At 40.5% G+C, this 20,849-nt stretch overlaps 2 protein-coding genes across 2 annotated transcripts in view; one reads left to right on the forward strand and one right to left on the reverse strand.

The window, feature by feature from the left end:
- Nucleotides 1-17,976, forward strand: part of UBXN4 (UBX domain protein 4) — a 33,173-nt gene extending 15,197 nt beyond the window's left edge. The window contains exons 3-14 of the mRNA XM_015417111.1: nucleotides 941-969; nucleotides 2,407-2,525; nucleotides 4,965-5,103; nucleotides 10,733-10,838; nucleotides 10,940-11,029; nucleotides 12,414-12,468; nucleotides 14,163-14,327; nucleotides 14,944-15,071; nucleotides 15,444-15,546; nucleotides 16,235-16,366; nucleotides 16,561-16,763; nucleotides 17,642-17,976. Coding sequence (XP_015272597.1) covers nucleotides 941-969; nucleotides 2,407-2,525; nucleotides 4,965-5,103; nucleotides 10,733-10,838; nucleotides 10,940-11,029; nucleotides 12,414-12,468; nucleotides 14,163-14,327; nucleotides 14,944-15,071; nucleotides 15,444-15,546; nucleotides 16,235-16,366; nucleotides 16,561-16,763; nucleotides 17,642-17,780 — 1,408 coding nt within the window. The 3' untranslated portion in view covers nucleotides 17,781-17,976. The remainder of the gene's footprint in view (nucleotides 1-940; nucleotides 970-2,406; nucleotides 2,526-4,964; nucleotides 5,104-10,732; nucleotides 10,839-10,939; nucleotides 11,030-12,413; nucleotides 12,469-14,162; nucleotides 14,328-14,943; nucleotides 15,072-15,443; nucleotides 15,547-16,234; nucleotides 16,367-16,560; nucleotides 16,764-17,641) is intronic.
- An 84-nt stretch (nucleotides 17,977-18,060) lies between these two features.
- Nucleotides 18,061-20,849, reverse strand: part of LCT (lactase) — a 48,024-nt gene continuing 45,235 nt past the window's right edge. The window contains exon 14 of the mRNA XM_015417112.1: nucleotides 18,061-19,324. Coding sequence (XP_015272598.1) covers nucleotides 19,110-19,324 — 215 coding nt within the window. The 3' untranslated portion in view covers nucleotides 18,061-19,109. The remainder of the gene's footprint in view (nucleotides 19,325-20,849) is intronic.

Below are 20,849 nucleotides of genomic sequence, written 5' to 3' on the forward strand. Positions count from 1 at the left end.
AAAGAAGCACATGGTTATATGTAGTATAAAAAAGGTAAAGGTTTCCCTTGCTCGAAAGCCAGTCGAATCCGACTCTAAGGGACGGTGCTCATCTCCATTTCCAAGCTGAAGAACCAGCGCTGTCTGAAGAAATTTCTGTGGTCATGTGGCCAGCATGTTAAATGCTGAGGCACATGGAACACTGTTACCTTCCCACCAAAGCGGTACCCAGGGCTATTTTTGGACAGGAACGCACAGGAACGGAGTTCCAGCTGGCTCCTGAGTTGGCCACACCCAGCAGGAACTCATTAGCATAATAGGCCACACCCAACAGCAGAAACTCATTAGGATTGGTTACAGTAGGCGTGTGTGGCCTAACATGCAAAGGAGTCCCTGCTACAAAAAAAGACCCTGGGTTTTGACAATAAACAAGGTAAACAGAATAAGAAGCAAAAAGGTGGGTGTGGCTAGATGACCACACTTTTGGCAACACGGGGCTGTGGCCTAATATGCTAATGAGTTGTGGTGTCAGGGTGTGGCCTGTTATGCTAATGAGTTCCTGCTGGGCTTTTTCTACAAAAAAAGCCCTGGCGGTACCTGTTTATCTACTTGCAATTTCTTGCTTTTGAACTGCTTGGTTGGCAGGAGCTGGGGCCAGAGATGGGAGCTCACTCTGTCACACGGCACTAGGGTCTCAAACTGCTGAACTACAGACCTTCCGGTCTGGCAGCTCAGCATCTTAACCTCTGAGCCACCGCAGCCCTTTATATGTAGCATACGTTCCTTTAAATCCTAGAGTTCTCAAAGTATGGTATAAATCCACTGCCGTGGTTAATAAGAAACAGAAACTAACTCCTTATGATCTCAGAAAGATTGTTCAAGTTTTGTGTGTAATGGTATGATAATTTTATGACATTTTGGAATATTAGTCTTTGGTAATCTAGTACTCTCTTTTACACAGTGAAGCCTGCCTGCAGTTCTCACAAATCTGTATCCTTTGAGTAGAGTTTTAAAAATAAGCATTTTATAGTAGGAATGATCAATAATAACAGGCTGATAACTATGTGACTGGCACAACATCATCTAGTGAGGTTCCATGGCAGACTGGTGATTTAAACCTGGGTCTCCCAGCTCCTACGCTGAAGCTCTAACTGCTGCACCACAGTGTCTTTAATAGGGTTACTGCTGTTGAATGGTAGCAAGTGGCCAAGCCTCGGTGAATCATGCAGTCGGGTAATATCATGTCACCCAGTAGTTGCTGCTAGGCCTAGGTCCTCCCTCAAAGACCAAAGTCCTCCTTCAAGTCCTCCCTCAAAGACCAAAGCAGCCCTGGAAAGTGTCCTGCCCCTTCCCCCTACCTTTTACTGACAGAAATCATGACTAGAATGCTGTGCTTCCCTAGCAACTGCCACCAAGGGCTTCTGGGTTTTTTTAAGCTACAGACATTCCTTTTATCATTTTGGTGTGGTTTTTTTTTTAAAATCCCTCAAGGTATTGCTTTTTAGGTTTCAGATTTTTCTGCAAACCTTGGGCATTTTTCAGGTTTGTAGAAAGAATTGTCATATCCATTCACAGTCCCAGTCGCTGGATTTAAGTATCAGATTTGGCTGACGTACCAATTAGAATATACACGAGTAGGGACCTGCGAGAAACTTGTGGGGAGGGTGCATCCCACTCACCACCCACCTTTGCTCCCTTTCCTCCCCCCCTCCTCAAATAATCTTCCAACCCCTCTTTCTCTTCTCTTTCCCTTCCCTGGCAGTCTTTCCCCCTCTATTTCTTTCCCTCTCCTTGACCCCCCTCTCTTTCTCTCCCACTTCTTCATCAACCTCTCCCCATATTTCTTTCCTTTCCCCTTTGCTATTTACCCCCTCTTCTACCCACCTTTTCTGTCAATATTCGCCTTCTCTCTTTCTCCGTTCCTTACTTTGGCCTCTTCAGCTGCAGCATAAGCAGCAGGGCTGTTGGGAGCCACTGCATAGGCTTTGCAAGTGAGTATTCTGCACATGCACAGATAAAGTTATTGTTCTATGGCAGTGTTAAACCCACACTATATGGTTTTTTAACTTTTAAGATTTTTTCACAAACCTGGGTGGGCCCCCAAGTTTGGAGAAAAATCTCTTTGTTCTCTCAGTGTGGGCCCGATCCACAGAGTTAGATATTTGCAGATATGCTCACACTTCAGAAATAGACATATAGATTGTATTTTTTTCTTTTCCAGTTTACTTTGGTGCAGTGTTATAAATGCAGTCTGTATGTACACACACATATCATCATCATCATTGTCATAGTATTATTGTAGTTGTAGTTGTCCTTTTGATTTGTTAATTGCCCAATCCCAGCTTACACTGAGCTCTGAGTGATGTACAAGGGGGCCATAATGCCATAAAAGTATACAAAATATCGTCCTTAACTATTACTGTATAGATCCTGTAGTGTGTGTTCCATCCAGTTTCTTTATAGGAGACAATGGAATCCCTTTGGAAGTAATTGCTGGCAGTGTTTCTGCAGAGGAACTTATTACAAGAATTAATAAAGTCAAACAGGTAATCAATGACAGATCTGCTTTTACAATATAGTGAACTATGTGTAAAAAATGCTTTCATGTTTAATTTGTACAAGTCAGAGTTTAATTTGTATAAGTCAGAATTTAATTTGTACAAGTCAGCCTAGCTGACGGTAATTATGCCCATTGGATTACTGAAACCTCTGATCTGATCTGGCTTGCTATATGGAAGTATTTTTAATGTCATGGATGTTTTGCTTAGCTACAGGTTTAAATAGCTGAACTGGGTATTCATCAAATTTATCAACACTGGAAGTTAAATAAAGCTTGATTTCAATTATAGGGAGACATGAAGAATTGTAGCTTCTTGTAACCAATGCTAGGCAGTTTTGTCCTCTATATATCTGGGCTTGTTGCCTGTTTTCATTTTGTTGTAATAATTATTTATTCTACCTTTCTATTCCTGCTTTATTGCCCATTGTTTTCATTAACCCATTTTAATTTGCTTTCTTTTTATTGGTCATTAACGAGTAGATATACGGGAATTCATTGGGATCAGGTGTTATGTCCTTGTGGAACTCAGATTTAAGAATATTTTTATATACTTCATGCTAAACTATGACAGCTGCTGTTATGGCCACCTGTCCAGATCGCTATGTAGATTATGATTTAACTAAATCCTCTTTCAGGAAATGGCAAAGAACAGTGGAAACTTTGTGCCAAAATCTTGAAATCACTCAGATATATTAGATTTCTGTGGAGCTCAGAATTATTTTTAGTGGTAGTTATATATGATAATTTCATTACTTGTGTGTATTTTAAAATATCAAAATAATATTTTATTATTGGGTTATGTATTGAAGTTTAATTGTGTTGTAGAAAGAGACTGAAATGTACCAACATGAGGGAAGGACTTGTGCTAGAGGGCTAAAATATTATTCTTGGAGTGGGGCTATGTAGGTGAGCTTTGTTTTCAGTCTCTGAAACAAAATGTGTTAATTTCCCAGCCCCTTTAGTTTATTGGGAATAGATGAGTCATAGGTGGGGTAATAACCACTTCTAATTAGTTATAAATCCTAGTCTGAAATTGCAATTCCTTAATTTGTGTTGCATTATCTCCAGTACCCACTAGGGGTGCGTGCTCGGTATAAACCGAGCCAAAAAATACCCAATAAATATCTTATCAGTATTTATCGGCTATTTTCTTAGCTGGTTACCAAGTGAACCGACTGATTTGGCTATCTGAAAATGGCCACCCCGAAAAAATTCCAAAAATAGTCGAGATTTTTTGGGACCACCAGATAACCATAGTTAAAGCATTTAATGAGCTCTCAGTTCCTTTAAATGTCTTCAGGGTGAAATCTCAGTTTGGAGAAGGCATTTATAGGGACTGCAGTCCCTTTAAATGCCTTTTTTCTCCTCCATTGGAAATAGTGGAGGATGAGGACAGCTCTGTTGGGCAGTCCAGGGTGGTGCGAAGCTCTCTGCTCCTGTTGCCCCAGCTGATCCTCTCTCTTTTTCTTCTCAGGTCCTTTGGACCCCCCAAAAATTGGGAATTCCCAATATTTACTGAATCTGAATACCATACTGGTATTGGGATTTGGGAATATCGGGAAATACCAATGTTTTTTGGATTCAATATACCTGAATCAAAAAAATACCGTTGTGGGGGTGGGGTTGCACATCCCTAGTACCTTCAGCTGACAACTTTATGACCATTCCACAGAGCTCTGGCAGACTACTAATATATTTGTAATTAAAAAGAAATTTTCTGTCTGGTCAGAAGCTGAAAACCCTATCACCTCCTCTAGCACTTAGTGAAAATTTTCCAAATACCAGAAAATTTTCTTAGGGGCCAGGGGTTTTTACTAAGTGTCAGGGACAACTAACACTTACAAGACTTTTCCTGTGTACACTTTTGGAATGTTGTGTTTTAGCAAGCTTGGCAATGTACTTAGGGAGGCCATGGACAAAAAATTGTTTCTAAATGGTGAGACTGCATTCTTATGGCATTTGCTGTATAGGGTGACTTAGCTGAAAGTAAGCCCTGCTGATTACCATTTGTTGATGCATCTAGATGAGAAACTGGCAACTCATGTTTGGATCTCCTGTCTCTTTAAATTATTATTAATGCCCATTACCCATGGGTGTTGAATGGCTACACACACAGGGTTTACCCAGTGTAACTCACCCTCCCCCATTGCCCATTTGCCTTGATGGTGAAAATAAAATGATCTCACATCTTATTTCTAATTCAGGCTGTCCAACTAACTGCCATTAATACCCCTTTTAAGATACAGCCGTTCCAATCTTGACTCTCCAGTGTCTCATCTAATTTGTCCCTAATTTTACCACTTGGAGACTAGACAGAATGGGATATAAATTTTGTCCTCAAAAAGTTAGCAACTATTTTACTCTTCACCAAAAAAGCAATGTTCCTGAATTACAAACTTCTGTGCATACTTCTTTTTTTCTTTAGATGCACATGTTAAAAAATGAAGTATTAGAAAGTCCTGCATCATGTTCATCCTCTCTGTATAATGTCACAGATGATTCTGGATCACAAACATCTCAGCCTATTGGAGCACAGCCTGAAAGCCTGCATGTATTTTCAGCTTGTAAGTAATAGTAGTTAATAAAGTGGCTTTTAAAATATTTCAACTTTCTTAAAATCAATATGTAATCTAAACGGTATTACAGCACTATTAATTCAACTGCTCACTTAGCTGTAACAAATCATTCTCATGTGTCCTCCTTTGCTGTTTTCACTAACATACACCCTTCCTCCTTCATACTTTTGCCTGTCCCCACTATGCTGCTCCTTCATCTAGAAAGAGTACTTCAGAGCTGCATCTCCTGCTCTTAGAGGACCATGAGCACAACAGAGCGAGAACTGACACCATGATGAATAGGGTGGACAGCAGGTCACCAGTGTATTAATTATGTATGGGCATTTGTGGCAATGTCAACTATGGGCCCGATTATACATTATTTTTTAAAATGTGTTAACACTAGGTCAGGGGAGCTACTTTTTAAAGTAAAGCAAGGGCCCAGTTTGGCTCAGGCCCATGGCATGAGGGAAGGAGGGGCTTCTGCCTTCCCCCACGCCATTTCTCTTGAGTTTATACTACCTGGGGACATTATACTGCGTGGGCAGCTTCAGAGAGAGCAGAGCAGTGTCATCAGCGTAAAGCAGAACTGGAATATTGCAATTGGCCAAATGGGGTGGATGACAAAACTCATTAAAGAAAGTCAGAAGATCATTCATGTATAGGTTGAACAAAAAAGGGGCCAAAAGGCAGCCCTGCCTAATCCCTTTATCAAGGTTAAATGGCTCAGTCATATTTTTTTAATATTAAAAAAATGGCTTAGTCAGCTCACCACCATAGCCACAGCAGATCTGAGCTGTAAGGTCCACTTGAGGCTGCTGCATGAACCATAGCAGCCTTTTATCAATTGTGGTGTGTTGCAGCTTTTCTCAGAGACTTGTTCTAGGTATGGTATGAAAAGCCCCTTTCATATCAGTGAATCCTACGTAAAGGGTGCCATTTGGGAAATTGGTTGGGTTTTTTCTATCAGAAGATATAGAACAAGACAATGGTCCAAGGCTGAACTACCCCTCTGAACCCTATCTGCTCCTGGCCCAGAATATCACCCTGTTCAAGCCACTCAGTTAAGGCATCTAGCAAATATGAAGAATAAAGTTGCACGAGCAAGATAATAAACTGATTGGAGGATAGCAGCTTGGGTCTGAGCCTTGACCCTTCTGAAGATAGGAACTATTATTGTGTGCCTCCAAAATTTTGGGGTGACCCCAAACATGTTTGTTTGAGAAAACAGCAGAGCTAGGATCTCTGCCTACCAAGATGGATTTAATTTGAATAATTCATTTGGGATAAGGTCTGCTCCAGGGGCCTTCCCTGAACGGAGGCAGTGGATCAAGCCTTCTTTTAAAAAAAAAATATTATACAATTACAAATGATTTAAAGAAAAAAAATTACATCAATAGGATACAAAAAATCAAAATAACACATTAAATAGATAAGAAAATTAAACGGGATAAGAGCCGATAATTAATATATTGGTCGGTAGTAATCTAATAACCTCAGCATAGGAGCATAAAAGTCAACAACAAGGAGATAAACTGCCAAGTACTAAAACATTATCATTATGCCAGAAAGTTAGCATTTTTTGATATTCAGCATTATTAGGAATGATTTCACGTGAAGCAAAATATGACAAGACTGGGAACCAGATTTCTGTAAAATCGGAGCGATCTCCCCTTAATGTGTTATGTTTGTGACTTTCTGCTATTTTGCCCATTATGAATTGGTCCCATATTTTCTCAAGATCAATGCTTCCATCCATTCCAGTGTCCATATTAATAATTGCCCCAAATGAAGAGGTGTCATTAGTTTTTACAGCCAAAAGTAAACATCCCCAGTTCTTACATAAGTTTTCCTGTAGTATCTCTTAAAGGACAAGAATTCCCTCAGAACAGGTACAGTATTATTGCTCTTTAGCTCCCTATGTTTTTGTTGTAGTTCACTTTTAATAAGCCTGCACTCTTTATCAAATCATGTACCAAAATTCTTGGGAACCAGGGATCTCACAAAAGGAGCACAATCAGGGATAATTTTAGAGTACAAGGGCTTGAAGAAGGACAATAGCCTATACATGATATTGAGAGAGCGCTTAGCTCCATCAGACCCAAGTAATGATCTCCTTAAAGATAACGCTTCTGGAGAGGCCATCATATCTTGGGCCAAGCAAGTAGCATTGTCATTCCAGCGGATGCAACATAGGGAGTTTTGATTCTAGAATGTACAGTCTTGCCTGATTACAGAGAGTTTGGCATAAGGCATATTCATGTACAAAACAATAGGGAGATGATCACTGCCTCAAAAGGATGAAATGCCCAGGAAGCAGCAATGATTTATTTATTTATTTATTTATTATGGGATTTGTATCCCGCCCTACCGAAGAAACAATTAAATAAGCCATAACACTTAGCTCCCTTGAAACCCAAGAAGGTATAATCCCGACTTGGATTGACTTGGATCAAAATTACTAAATTCATTTGGCTAGCAAAAGTGGCCAACCTCAAGCTGTTGGCATTTATTACAACATCTTTCAATGACCGACAAAACGACTGGGGTCTAAGGAAATTTTCATTGTTAGGACCATACAGTTTTTGGATTAAATTATCATTGTCAGTCCCTATTCTTGCATTAAAATTGCCTGCTAGGAGCAATGAATTGTTTGGGAAGTTGCTTTTAGTTTTATTGAATATTTCATCCAACAAGGCCCAGTTATCATTCAATTCATGTGAAGTTGCAGGTGGCATAAATAAAGTGAATAAATTTATAGAATGGGACCCCAGTATTGACTACTAAAACAAAATCCTGTGCCATTTCAAAATCATGGATGGAGATGCCCCAGAGGGATAATATGTTGCCAGGATAGTATGTCTCCTCCACCATCCAGGTCTCCTGGATAAATATAATATCAAAAATGAGTAATAATTTCATGGTGTCCTCATAGGAAACCTTGGAAGACCAGCCTGCCACGTTCTAGTTTAACATTCTTGTGGAAGGAGATAGTGAAGCTGAGGACTGGGTAATTTGGTCAACACTAAGGTTTACAGAATGAATAATGATGGTGGGTTCCAGGGGAACAGGATGACTTCCTGCTGTCTTTCTAGACAAGGCACATGTGGATAATTCTTTTGTGAGGGTATTTCACAGGAAGAATTTTTAGCTGTGCAGGAATTAGTCTCCCTCATAGGGTTAGGTTTCCAATTTTAACAAATTGTTGTTAGTGTTCTTCTCTACAAGAATGATATGAACTGAACTGCCCATACCATCACTAGCCGGGTTCTTAGAAATCAGCTTCAAGTTCAGATTTTCTTTAAGATTCTCTAGCCTGTCAGTGATATTAAACTGTTCCACTTTTGGCAAGACACAAAAAGACTGCATAAGGTTGGAGTCTGCTGTATCCAATGCCTCATGAGAACATAAGAGAAGCCACCAAGAATACAGAGCATCACTTGCCCCAGAGTCCCTATCTATACCTTGTGGCTAATAGCCACTGATGGATCTCTGCTCCATATGTTTATCTAATTCCCTCTTGAAGCCATCCATGCTTGTAGCCGCCACCTCCTGTGGCAGTGAATTCCATATGTTAATCACTCTCTGGGTGAAGAAGTAGCCTCATCCTTTAATAAGTTTGAAAATGTGGAAGAGTTTCTTAGGGTCACAGGCAGTTCCTTATTATTGATGCCTGAATTCCTAGTTGTTGGGATCAAGCTTGAACATGAATAATTTTTTTATTTGGGAAAGATCAATTAAAGGATGTGTATGATGCCTAGGGATGATTTTATTCCCCCTAGTTGGTCGTGGGAGATTTGCCACAGTATGGTTTCATGGGGAAGAGTGGTGTTGGTGCAGAAAAACAGAAACATGTCTAAGGGTAATTCCTTGTGAAGTGAACCATCACTGTTTGTTTATAATCAAATCAGGAACATGGGAATAGAATGTAAGTTTAATCTGGTTTTCTTTAATAGGCCAGGAAGGAGCTCACAAAATTTCAGATCGACATCTCTTGGAGAACAATCAAGGAGATAACCCAAATGCTCCTTATTGTGCCATTCCCTGTCCAGTTATTCTCCCTCGAAAGGGGCATGTGAACAGTGATGTTTTACAACATTCTAGCATCAGAGATGTTCTTGTACGCTTCCTAGGTGGTATTTTGTGGCCTCTTTATAAATTGTTTTAGGTACAGGAACTGGTTCCATATATAACCTGAGATAAAGTATTACCCCCACACACACACTTGATAGAAAGGGCTAGGCACAAGGCATTGATTTTATCATAAATCTTTCCTAGAGTATCAGCAGTCAGAAAAGTCCGAGAGGCTAGAATTTAAAGGGTATCCTTCTCAGGACACAAGTACTTTTTCTCAGTGAGTAGGTCAGGAGAGGGCAACATGGAATTATGTTTATGCAGTATAGGATGGGAAGTAAGCAGTGGAACAGAAGAATTATCTTGCAATTCATTTGCCTCTGAGAAAAAAAGAGTTATCTTGTAGAGGCGAAAAATGATTACTAGTTTTAATATTATAGTCAAAGAAGGTTTCCAGGTTTGTTTGTTGGCTGGAAGCGTACAAAAGTCAGAGAGACCATTTCTTTCCCTCGACATAATTAAACAAAGAGAGATCCAGCAGATGGTTAAAATAAAACTCATTAAGTACAAGTTTTTAAAGTTGCTTCCCCCCCCCTTCAGCACAAGGAAAGAAGGAGAAACTAAATTACAATTAGCACAAAAGGAGATGTTATTTAATCACTAGAAGGCAAAGGCAGATTGACTAGAAGTTAAGTAGAACAAAATTTTACTCCAGTGGCACCTTTAAGACCAACAAAGCTAAGTAGTTAATTGATAATTAAGTTGGATAATAGCCTGCCCAAGGGTTGTTAATTAGTACGACCAGCACAAAACTGGTTTAACAAATTAGATAAATAATTCTAAAACGTAAAATGAAAAGCATGGAGCACACAGCTCATATAAAACACACACAAACAAACAAACCCACACATGCACACTCAAATGAGCAAGAGGCATACACTTCTCTCCTCTCACAGCCAAAAACAGCACTAAGTCCCTTAAAGGAGGAAAATGGTAGAGAATAAAGATTGCGAGAGAGAAGGTGACAAAAAGGAGAGTAGTCAGCGTGAGAAACCCTTTGGACTGTTTTTAGAGCCACTCCTACCACGGCCATCCCCCCCCCACAGGGGAGGGGCGAGGGAGACTTCAATACTGAACCTACAAAATAAAGACAAAAGGAAAAAACGAGCCAGAAGAAAAGCTCAGTAAAATGGAGCAAAAGTAAAATACTAGAGCTAAGATAAAGGGACTTAAAATAAATAGATAAAAGCTAAGATACTACAAGATAAACAATAAAAGCCCTAGAGACGGAACACTGCCTCATAACGTCCTGCAACAATGCTTCGGAACCGGAACTCTCCCCCGACTTGTTTCTAGATAGTGGTCCAATCTGGATGTTTATGAAGCTGAATGTATTTATTTATTTATTTATTGGATTTCTAACCCGCCCTCCCGCCGTTTACAGTTTATGACTTTTATAAGTTTTATACAGTAATCACTTTTCTCCTTTATTGTCGTAAATGTTGAAAGGTTTTTTTCTCTCCTTTCTCCTCTTCCCCCTATCTGATTTCTACACTATCTTAAGCTGAAATAAATTCAGTCCAGACAAATGAGCTTCCTGAGGAAAATGACAGAAGAGCAGAACCACAGTCTCTAGATGACCTCACTGCCAAAGTAGAAAGTTTTATACAGTAATCACTTTTCTCCTTTATTGTCGTAAATGTTGAAAGGTTTTTTTCTCTCCTTTCTCCTCTTCCCCCTATCTGATTTCTACACTATCTTAAGCTGAAATAAATTCAGTCCAGACAAATGAGCTTCCTGAGGAAAATGACAGAAGAGCAGAACCACAGTCTCTAGATGACCTCACTGCCAAAGTAGAAAGGTTTGTTTGGGGTTTTTTTTCTTTTGTTGTTGTTGCAGATTTCATTGCTTTTCTATAAAATGTTGAATTTGGCAAACATTTCATGCAACATGGGTACATTTGTAGAAATATAATTGCAGGAAAAATTGTCATACAATTAAAACAGTAATTCTGTTAATTTCCTTTTTTTAAAAACTGCTAATAAAAAAGTATGGGTATTTACAAGTGGCACCTGATACTTTTCAGGTCTCTTGGCACCAGTTCTTCTTGCCCTAGTTCAAGGGCATGTTTGTCATCAGCACTGGGCATGAGAAAGAATTAAGGGGAAGGGGAAGATGAGACTTAGTGGCAGCACTCGGTATTGGAATGGACCTTAGTCATCTAACATTTTGAGAGCACCTGAATTGTATAATGTACTGCGTATAACAAAAATTAAAGAAATTCCTGTCTAAGGCATGAGGTAGGAAGGGAAGAAGGCATAAGGAAACTGCTCCTTATGGTACTGTACAGAGAGTAAGATGGGAATGAAAGCTTAATTTTAAAAGGTTATAAAGAAAGGGCACTCTACATATAAGCAGAAGGAAGCAAAAAGTGGAAAGAGATGGTACTTGTCAAAGAAGCTTAGCTTGTTTGTGGGAAATAAGCAAAGAGGGCAAGGAGGAAGTAAAGTTGCAAGTTGGGATATTAAGATCTTTTTTTTTTAAAGACTGTTTTTATGAGAAGAAGCCTCATTACAAAGGAAGGCAGCCAGTGTTGGGAGGAGGGAAACAAGGGCAAAAGAGGGCAAAACAAAAGCAAGCATAACAAAATCAACTCACTGGCAGAGAAGAAAGGACAGCCAAAAAATGGTTTGCCGTCTGAATTGTTCAGCTCAGCGCAGGCATGGAACTACCAGGCAATTAAGTCCCCTGCTATCCATCAAGCCAATTTTTATATTTTGTCTTGAGACCTCATTGCTCTGGCAGACCTTTCATAGCTTTCAGTAGACTCCTGTTGTGTACCCTGCTGCCTGCTGCTAGCAAACTATTCCTCAGCTCTGCTCTACCATCAAATCAAGTCTTCTGCATATATTCGTGTTCTGACTCTCTGTATTAGATGGCAGTCTTTTGGGGCAAAGTACATATCACTTCTCTGTTTTCTACACTGGCAGAAATCAAGAATGAACAAACTCATCTTCTGCTATTAAAAACATCATTAGTATGTTCTGCCCAAAATTGAGAGTAGCCTGCCTGTGCATGAAAGGTGGGTTATAAATCGAAAACAATAAATAAATAAATAATAACATGATTTTCTTTAATAGAATTTGCTTTATGTTTCTGGAAGGCCAAGTGTAAACACTCTTTTATGTGACATTTCTTGGTATACATTTCTTCCTTAGTTTACGTATATATATATTTTTTTTCAGAGTTACAAAAAAACTTGAACAAAGACAAGAAGAGAAAAAGAAAGAAGAAGCACAGGTAGAAGGTTAACTTCAGTTTCCGCCTCAGAGTTTTTTCATGAACAAGAATCCTATTTAAAACAAACTTAAAATTAGTCTGCAACATATCTATATTTTACTGCAGCCAGCAGGTTGTATTCCAGAAAGCCCTTCATGGGCTGGGGTGTGCACAAAAATAAAAAAAATTGTATTTTTCGGGTTCGAGTATAGCAAACCTGAAAAATATCAGTTTTTCCTGATACTCCAAAATCCCACTATTGGTATGATATTGGGATTCAGGAAATAATCAGGGTTGCCAAATGTATTTGGCTCCATTATATCTTATGGGGACCGTCCCCATAGAGTATAATGGAGAATCAATCCCCAAACCGTGCCATGCACCGGTGAACTCCGAGCAGCTGGCAAGCTCACCCACTTCCGGGTGAGCTCGCTGGCTGTTCAAAGTTCACTGGTGCACGGCTTGACTTTACAAAAGCCATTTAAAGCCACTTCCAGGTGAGCTTGCCAGCCGCTCAAAGTTCACTGGTGTGTGGTAGGGCTTGCAAAAACCATTTAAAGGGACGTTCCCTTTAAATGGCTTTTGCAAAGACTCCAAAGTGGCCGGTGAGCTCACCCAGAAGTGGCTAACTTCCGGGTGAGCTTGCCGCTTCAGTATGGGTCTAGCTACAGCTATTTGGTAGCCAATCAAATGCCCTAATCTGAATTCACCTTAATATCGGTATTTTGGGGGTATCTATTCGGCTCATTTTTTACCAAGTGTGCACCCCAAGCTGGGACCTGCTTATCTGTGGGTCTGCCTCTCCCAGTATGCTCCACTGCAACAACTTCACTTATATGAGCAGAGCCTTTTGAAGGTGCCCACAGTACAAATCGGTAAGATCGATGGTTGCCCGTCCCCAAGGGTTTTCTGAGGTCATACAACCTCCTGATGTGATTGTGGTGGATGACATTTCACCTTACGAATCTAAGAATTTTCCACATTGCTTTGTGAATGTTTGTTTACACTCTGAATTCTCAGGGGTTAAACTCAAACTGCCCTTACAGGTAGTCTGCTCAAAGAGAGAGAGAGAGAGATAAGCCTCCCCCTTGCCACGTTCTGCTTCTAAACTCCAAACTACAGAATTTGGTGAAGTAGCCATTTTTACAGTAATGACTGCAGCCCAAGAGGACAAAGGGAGAGCCACAACATCTCAGCAGTGGGGACCTCCTAAATCTTACGTTATTGTTTCTAGTGTTTTCCTTTCTCTACCCAGCGAGGTAGTAAATCTTATTTATGAAACTGAATGAGTGATAAAGCTGGTGAGCTGAACTCTGTGTTGAGGTCTAGCATCTTAAGGTCTGGGCTAGCAGAGCACCAAGGACCTGCAATGTCATTTTGCTATAGAGTTCAGGAAAGTTCCCATGTGAATGCAGTTCCACAGAATGTGTAGAATGGAACTTCTTGGGAGGGAATTTCTCTGAACTGGATACTGGTGTTTTTTTTATGACTTGTTGAAAGTGTAATGTTTTTATTATATAGAAAAACATTATTCTGCCTTGACTCTTTATGAGAAAGATGAACTGGAAATGAAGTAATAAAAACAAATCCTGCCACTCTGCAGTGCATTCTTCTGGTAGAAAAACCTCTCACTCTCTGAGGAATGCACCACTGTGAGTGGAAGGATGCAACCCAGTGTTTGTTTAATGCCTAGGAAAGGTGTGTTTTTTATTTAGAAAGACATCAAGAAAGAAGTTGAAAGAAGAAAAACTGGAAAAGATATGTTGGAATACAAAAGAAAACAGGAAGAAGAACGGACAAAACGAATTTTGGAAGAAAAGAACAGGGAAAAGGCTGAAGACAGAGCTGCTAGGGAACGTATCAAACAGCAGATTGCATTGGTAAGATTTTCATTGTGGATCAGGCGCAATGTAGTAAATCCTTGAAAGGATCACTAATGTACTAGGACAAACTAATCCTAAATGCACTTCCTCAAAAATAGGTGGCTGGATCTTTGTGTGTAGTTTTATTTGCTTGTTCTCATAATGAGTTGTGATTTCGGTGACTTTGCAGCTGACATCCATATGGCTGGGGGGTTGTGTGTGAATGGCTCAGCACAATAATACATGAGGCATTATTTCAGCAGTTTTCAAAAATCATCTGCAAAACATATTGGCCCACATTTTGCATCTGTCCCTCCCCCAGATGTCAGCATAAGATCACCTTGTGATAGCCAAAAAAGTGGTGAATCTTTCAGAGTGTGCACTCACATGGGACAGAAAACAGCGTTTACAAGAGGTGAAAGCATGAGAACTAATTGTCCCGCTCACTATGCAAAGGTTCATGAATTAAAAAATGTAAACTACATTAAACGGAATTTTGAATTACTGTTGTGCATAAAAAAAATTGGTGGTAATTTTTGTCCCTGATCATTCTCATCCGTGAAAATTATTATGTAACTTCGCCCCAACAGAGCCATCATAATCTGTACCCTAATATATTTGTATTTTTATGAAGGATCGTGCTGAAAGAGCCTCTCGTTATGCAAAGGCTCAGGAAGAAGCAGAAGCTGCAAAAGCTGCTGCTCTCCAAGTACAACAGGCTGAAATGGAAGCCAAGAAGGAAGCACTGCAGATAGAGAGAAGGTGAATTGTTTTTATACCTATCCAGTCCCACAAAGCCTCCCTAGTTCTGCCCTAGGACTGTATTTGCTGTCTACCAGCAGTTAATCCTTGCCATCTCATACTCACTTTTCCTTTATCAGACCATATCAACTACATTCTCTTTTGTCTCCTCAGCCATCTGTTAGTTTTCTTGGCAGAGAATATATTTGTTCTGTACGTTGTAGCCTTGCACATTACAAAAGCTATGCAGTTCTGAGATAATCTGACTCTTACTTTCAATGAATGCATTGTAACATACCTAATATTTGAATTTAGGATTTTAAAGAATTGTGCAGTCCACTGATGTTTCTTAAAAATACCATCGTTATCCTTAACCTGAAATATCTTCCCTAGTACTATAGCGAGAATTCAGTTCCGCCTCCCAGATGGATCATCCATTACTAATAACTTCCCTGTAGACGCTCACTTGGAAGAGGCTCGACAGTTTGCTGCCCAGGTAAATGAGCACTGGAGTAAAGATGGTACGATGTACTTAATAGAGCAAGCTGGTAGCCTCTAGAATAGAGAGGTGTTTATCATTGTATCTAATAAATTAGTTAAACTGTCTGCCTTTGCTGTGTGGATGATGAGGTAGGTTGCAATCCTGTGAGGTAGGTTGCAGCAGTACTCTCGGGTGGTTTCCATGTGTCCCCCGCACCCCTCCACAATTTTTCACATGCCCCCTGGTATACGTTCATCTGTTAGGAACCAATCTTTAGTCTTGCTCACTAGGAAAGAGATTAGCCAGATATAGGTAAGATATAGATATTTTAATAAATATTAACTGTAACCCATTCATAGAGAACGTGCTGGTATCTGCTACTGAGAATGTCAGTTTAAATGAAATTATACCAGTTGTACAGCTTTGGTGTTGGCCTGGCGACAAGTTGGGATTCTCCGGTGTCCCCCAAGTGCTCCAGATGAGCCTAAAGTGACAGTTCCCGTGTTTTATTTTGGGTAATATGCAGACTCCAAAAACAGAGAAAGATGGCAGGCAGGTGGTAATCAGTAGTAGTCAGATGTATGTTAAGTGCCTTTTCCCATTTAAAACCACTTAAATTAAATTGTGGGATTACATTGGAAAGTCTGGGGTTTCCCCATTTCCGTGTGTCTAAATATTTAACTAGGTTGTTGTGTCATTACAGACAGTTGGCAACACGTATGGTAATTTCTCATTGGCGACAATGTTCCCCAGGAGGGAATTTACCAAAGATGATTATGGCAAAAAATTATCGGACTTAGAACTTGCCCCAAGCGCTTCAGTAGTATTGTTGCCGGTAAGTGTATCTCATTCATAAAGAGCGGAAGTACTAAAGCATTTTAAATTGTACAATGGATAGATCGCTGGTGCAGGAAGAGCTCTAAGAACAAACTCCTGCCTGCACATAGGTACTGAGTTTCTGCTACAGTCTGTGTCCATTCTGCAGTTCTTAAAGTGATTGTCAATATTTTTTTTAATCCTCATAAATAGGCAGGAAAATCAACTACAGCAGTTGTGCAGGCTTCTGGTGGAGATTTTTGGAAATTTCTTGGCACAGTTCTTTACCCGTTGATAGCGGTCTGGCGATTTATTAGCAACTTCTTGTTTAGCAACCCTCCTCCTTCCCAGACTTCAGAAAGACCTCATCAGCAGGACCACTCAAATCCTTCATCTAGCACTACAGAGTCAAGCAGGTACCAGTGCATTTACTAGCATGCTAATGTTTAGTAGGGACTTCAGACCTCTCCCCGGCTGGGATGGGGTTAAGCTGCCATTGAAAAGCCAAGTTCGCAGCTTGGGAGTACTACCTACACAGCAGTTGCCTTGGAAAACCAGGCAGCCCCAGTGAAGTGCTTTTGCCCAGCTTCAGCTGATGTATTAGCTGTGTCTACAGTGATCCATGCCTTAGTCAGGGCCAGCAGTCAGGAGTAAGGATGGGCATGAACTGGAAAAATGGAGGTTCATCCCTGTCCAAACCACAAACCTTCCCGTTTACCGAACCAGTTCATTTCATGAGGTTCATAGCATGGTACAACGCACGCAGGGGGGTCCCCCCCCGGCGCGTTGGAGACACCAAACTTGCAGCACGTCTCCAGCTGACTCTCCTCATCAAATGTCTGCGTCTTACCTTCTGAAAACACCACAGTACAAGTGAAAGTGTCCTATGGAGGTCCTAAAACTGCCTTTCATGGACAATATAATCTTTAACTGTTAGAAAGATGGATCTCTCTGTCTGACACTTTTTACATTTTCTTAACCAAATCTCCTTTTACCTGTGATTAAAACCTGATGTAATTGCCTTTTATGGGGTTACAGGAGGAATCCAGAAAATATGTATCTCTTTAGGCTATCTGAATTGGTGTAGGCTAGTATGTGTTCACTTCTGTCCTTTAAAGTTTATGCCACATTGAAAAGCATAGACAATGTGATTAAAATTTGCCCAGTTACTTTTCCAGTACAACCACCGTGAATTCTACAGTGGAGGGATAGCATGGAAGAATAGCTGAATGAATGGTACTTCGATGCACTACTGTAGGACGTTGTTCTCAGAAGGCCTTTCTTTCTTATTTAGGCAAGTTGTCAGGAAACGAGTACTGGAAAAGCGGGGTGAAGAATTCAAAAAAGAAGGCAAAATCTATAGACTGAGAACTCAAGATGATGGTGAAGATGATAACAATACTTGGAATGGAAATTCAACTCAACAAATGTAGTTTTACAAGTAAACAGTGCATAGTAATCATTGAGGTTTTCTTTTCCCCTTATTTGATTTAATTCCGTTAAACCTTCTGCTGCGCAAGTGGGCTTCTCTGGTGTGCTGCCTGAGCTCTACCTTATTCCTACCATGGCACATGCAAGGTGTTAATCCAAGAGTAAAGCTGGATACGTGAATGTAACTACTGCCAAAGGCTCAAAGAATGTAAAGAATCCTAATCTTCCATTTGCTTTCAGAATTTCATACTTAAAAGCCCTATTGTCATTTCATATGCACTTTTTTCCCCCTCTCTCGATCTTGGAAAAAAACAGAATCCCCGACTTTAAGAGGTGAGATTGACTAGCAGAAGCCATAACAACTAGCATATTGGATAACTTATTTTTTCTTTAGTGCTTCTGCAACTGCAAGCAAATTCTAATAGGTTTTTAATCTCTAAGCATTCAATAAAAGTTTTTCCAATAAAGTCTAAGATCTTTATTTAGAAAAAGTCCTTCAGTACGTTTCCTGGCTCCTGCCATCTTTACATTATCACATCTGTGTACTTACTCTAAATTGTAGCTTTTGAAGCAGAAAGGAATATGGGACGTATCAACTGATGCCTCACCCATGACAAGGAGCCCATAATGACCATGAATTTACAAACAAGGCAGTAAATGATAAGTAAGAATGGGAGTCCACTGTGGAATCTGGAAGACTGGTTGCAGCTTGTACGAACAGTTGTAATGAGCAGCCAACTTTCCTTCTTCTGTCTTTCCTGTTCTAGGGCACTGGTGGTAGAGTGGGTTGTTGAACAAGATCATCTCCATTCTCTCACCTCTAATTCAGAGGCAGCAAGTTGTCAGGAACTATAACCCTGATTCACAGCTCAGTTTTGATTGCCCTTGGCCTGCCGCTGTACTTAGAAGCCGTTAAACTTGGCAGCCATAAGCAAAGTTTATCTTTATTTACATAATACATCTACAGGGCCTAGCTAGACTTCAAGCAGATATCCATATGGTTAGTGCAGAGGTCACTCCTGTTAGTCAACAGCAAGCAGTTTCCTAATTCAGCCACACTCTAAATTATATTTTCTGTTTCAAGCCCTGGGCACAAAGTACTAGCACATGATTCTGGCATCTTGTTTGTGTTCTTTTCATTGCGTGCAATTTTTGTTAAATTTGAGATATGTTGTTTGAGTTAGCATAAAGTGCTCCAGTAACTCCTGATCCCCATGTTCATAGAATAGCCATCTCGTGCTAATTGAGGAAATGTTCTAAGAAGTGTACATCAGCAGCCGTTTTAGAAACTGTGAATCCAGAATCAGTTTAAAATGGATACATAATACAGTTTACATTTTACTTAACTCTAAGGCAGTTCTTTTGTGGACTTTTTTGGTCATCCTTCTATATGCATATGAAAAAAGAACAAGCCCTACTGTAGCTATTAGCAGGAGGCCAAACAGCACATAAAGGGCTACTTTTGCATCAGATAAGGCCAACTCCAATCCCAAGAAGTTCACCTTCTCTGCTGTTGCAGTATACGTAGGTGTAGAAGGGGTGCCTGCTGTTGCCGTATGTGCAGGCATAGAGGTGGCGGTGCCTGCAAGAGGAATGTTAGTTAACATGAAAACACTTATCATTGTAAGCAAACTACTGCATTAGAGCATTTGGAAAGGAAACATGTTTGTACTAGTGACTTTCAAGCAGTGGGTTCTCTTAAGTGCAAAGGAAAAAAAAGTCTTCTCATTACTACCTTCTGTTTCTCAGCCTATTCAAGAGCCCTAAATGATCATGTTAGACAGAGTTAACACACAATGCCACCTTGACACACTTAGTTCTGTGCTGTAGCAATACTTGATATTGCTCTGGTGAAAGAAGGGGATGTACATACTACCTCACTTACTAGGCTAAGAGCAAGGAGCTTTTGAAGCCACATTACTTTCTTGAGAAGTCCACTTCCCACTGTGAAAATAGTGGCATCAATCTATGTTAAAAAGTTTTATGCAAGTCTGTATAAAATAAAGTAATGCAAGGGTGCGTTTGTGTTCTTATATAACTGCTTCAGCGGGAAATGGCTTAAAACACCTAAACTATTGCACTTTGTGTCTTTTAAATCTGTACAAATCCTGCAGCTGATGAGGAGACAGCTTTTGTTAAAAAAAAATAGTACCAGTAGCTCTCTTTTCTATCTCCTTATGCAAAAAATTACCTAAGGTTTTGCAAACTCAGCCAAAGAGCTGAATTTAGTTAATAGGCCCCCACACATGCAGAATCAAAAAAGTTGGTAAGGAGAATCAGAATCAAGCCTGAGCTTTTGCTTGTTTTAAACATTCCAGGGGTGCGATCACACACACAATTAGCCACGCCATAGGTGCGAATGCCGGGCGGATTTAAAGGGTGCGATCAGACATGAACATCTGGGAAGCACCCCACACCCATCAGCAACCCATTTTGCTCTGCCGCAGAAGTGGAGTAAAAAGACACCAGGGAAAGTCCGGTAGCAAACGGGTTGCTACAGGCCACAGACGGACTTTCCCCTGTCTGATCGCTGCAGCACGCTCTCATGGTGTTGGAATGATCTGATCAGGCCATCCTGACTCCATGCCGTTGGTTTTTCCCCCCGTCCTCAGTATGCGCATCATCGCACACTCCATAGGGAGCCCTCGATGCTGAGATGCGATTCATCGATTCCCCGTTTAAGCGCATCGGGAACAAACGGCAACCCCCCCTGACTCCCGCAGTCGCGTCTGATCACGCAGTGGTGGGCTGCCTCCTCAGCTTCAAAGGACTGTGTGATCGGACAACTGCGGGTCAAATTGCTCCAGGGGAAATAGCCTTGCTTCCCTTCCCCCCCCCCCCCCCTTCTCTTCCGCCTGGCATGTGACCACCACCCAGGATATCACTACAACAGTACAGCAGTTTAATGCAATTTGTAAGAGCAAAGTATTTGTCCTGTAAGGTCTTGTGTATTCATTTTCATATTGCATGCACGAGCACAGACACCCTTTCACCACATAGCTGCTTTGTTGATCGTTTCTATCTAGTTACCTTCTGTTTCTCAGCCATACTATTCAAGAGCCCTAAATGAT

Source organism: Gekko japonicus, unplaced genomic scaffold (genome assembly GCF_001447785.1).
Source record: "Gekko japonicus isolate JY-2015 unplaced genomic scaffold, Gekko_japonicus_V1.1 scaffold883, whole genome shotgun sequence".
Taxonomy (NCBI): domain Eukaryota; kingdom Metazoa; phylum Chordata; class Lepidosauria; order Squamata; family Gekkonidae; genus Gekko; species Gekko japonicus.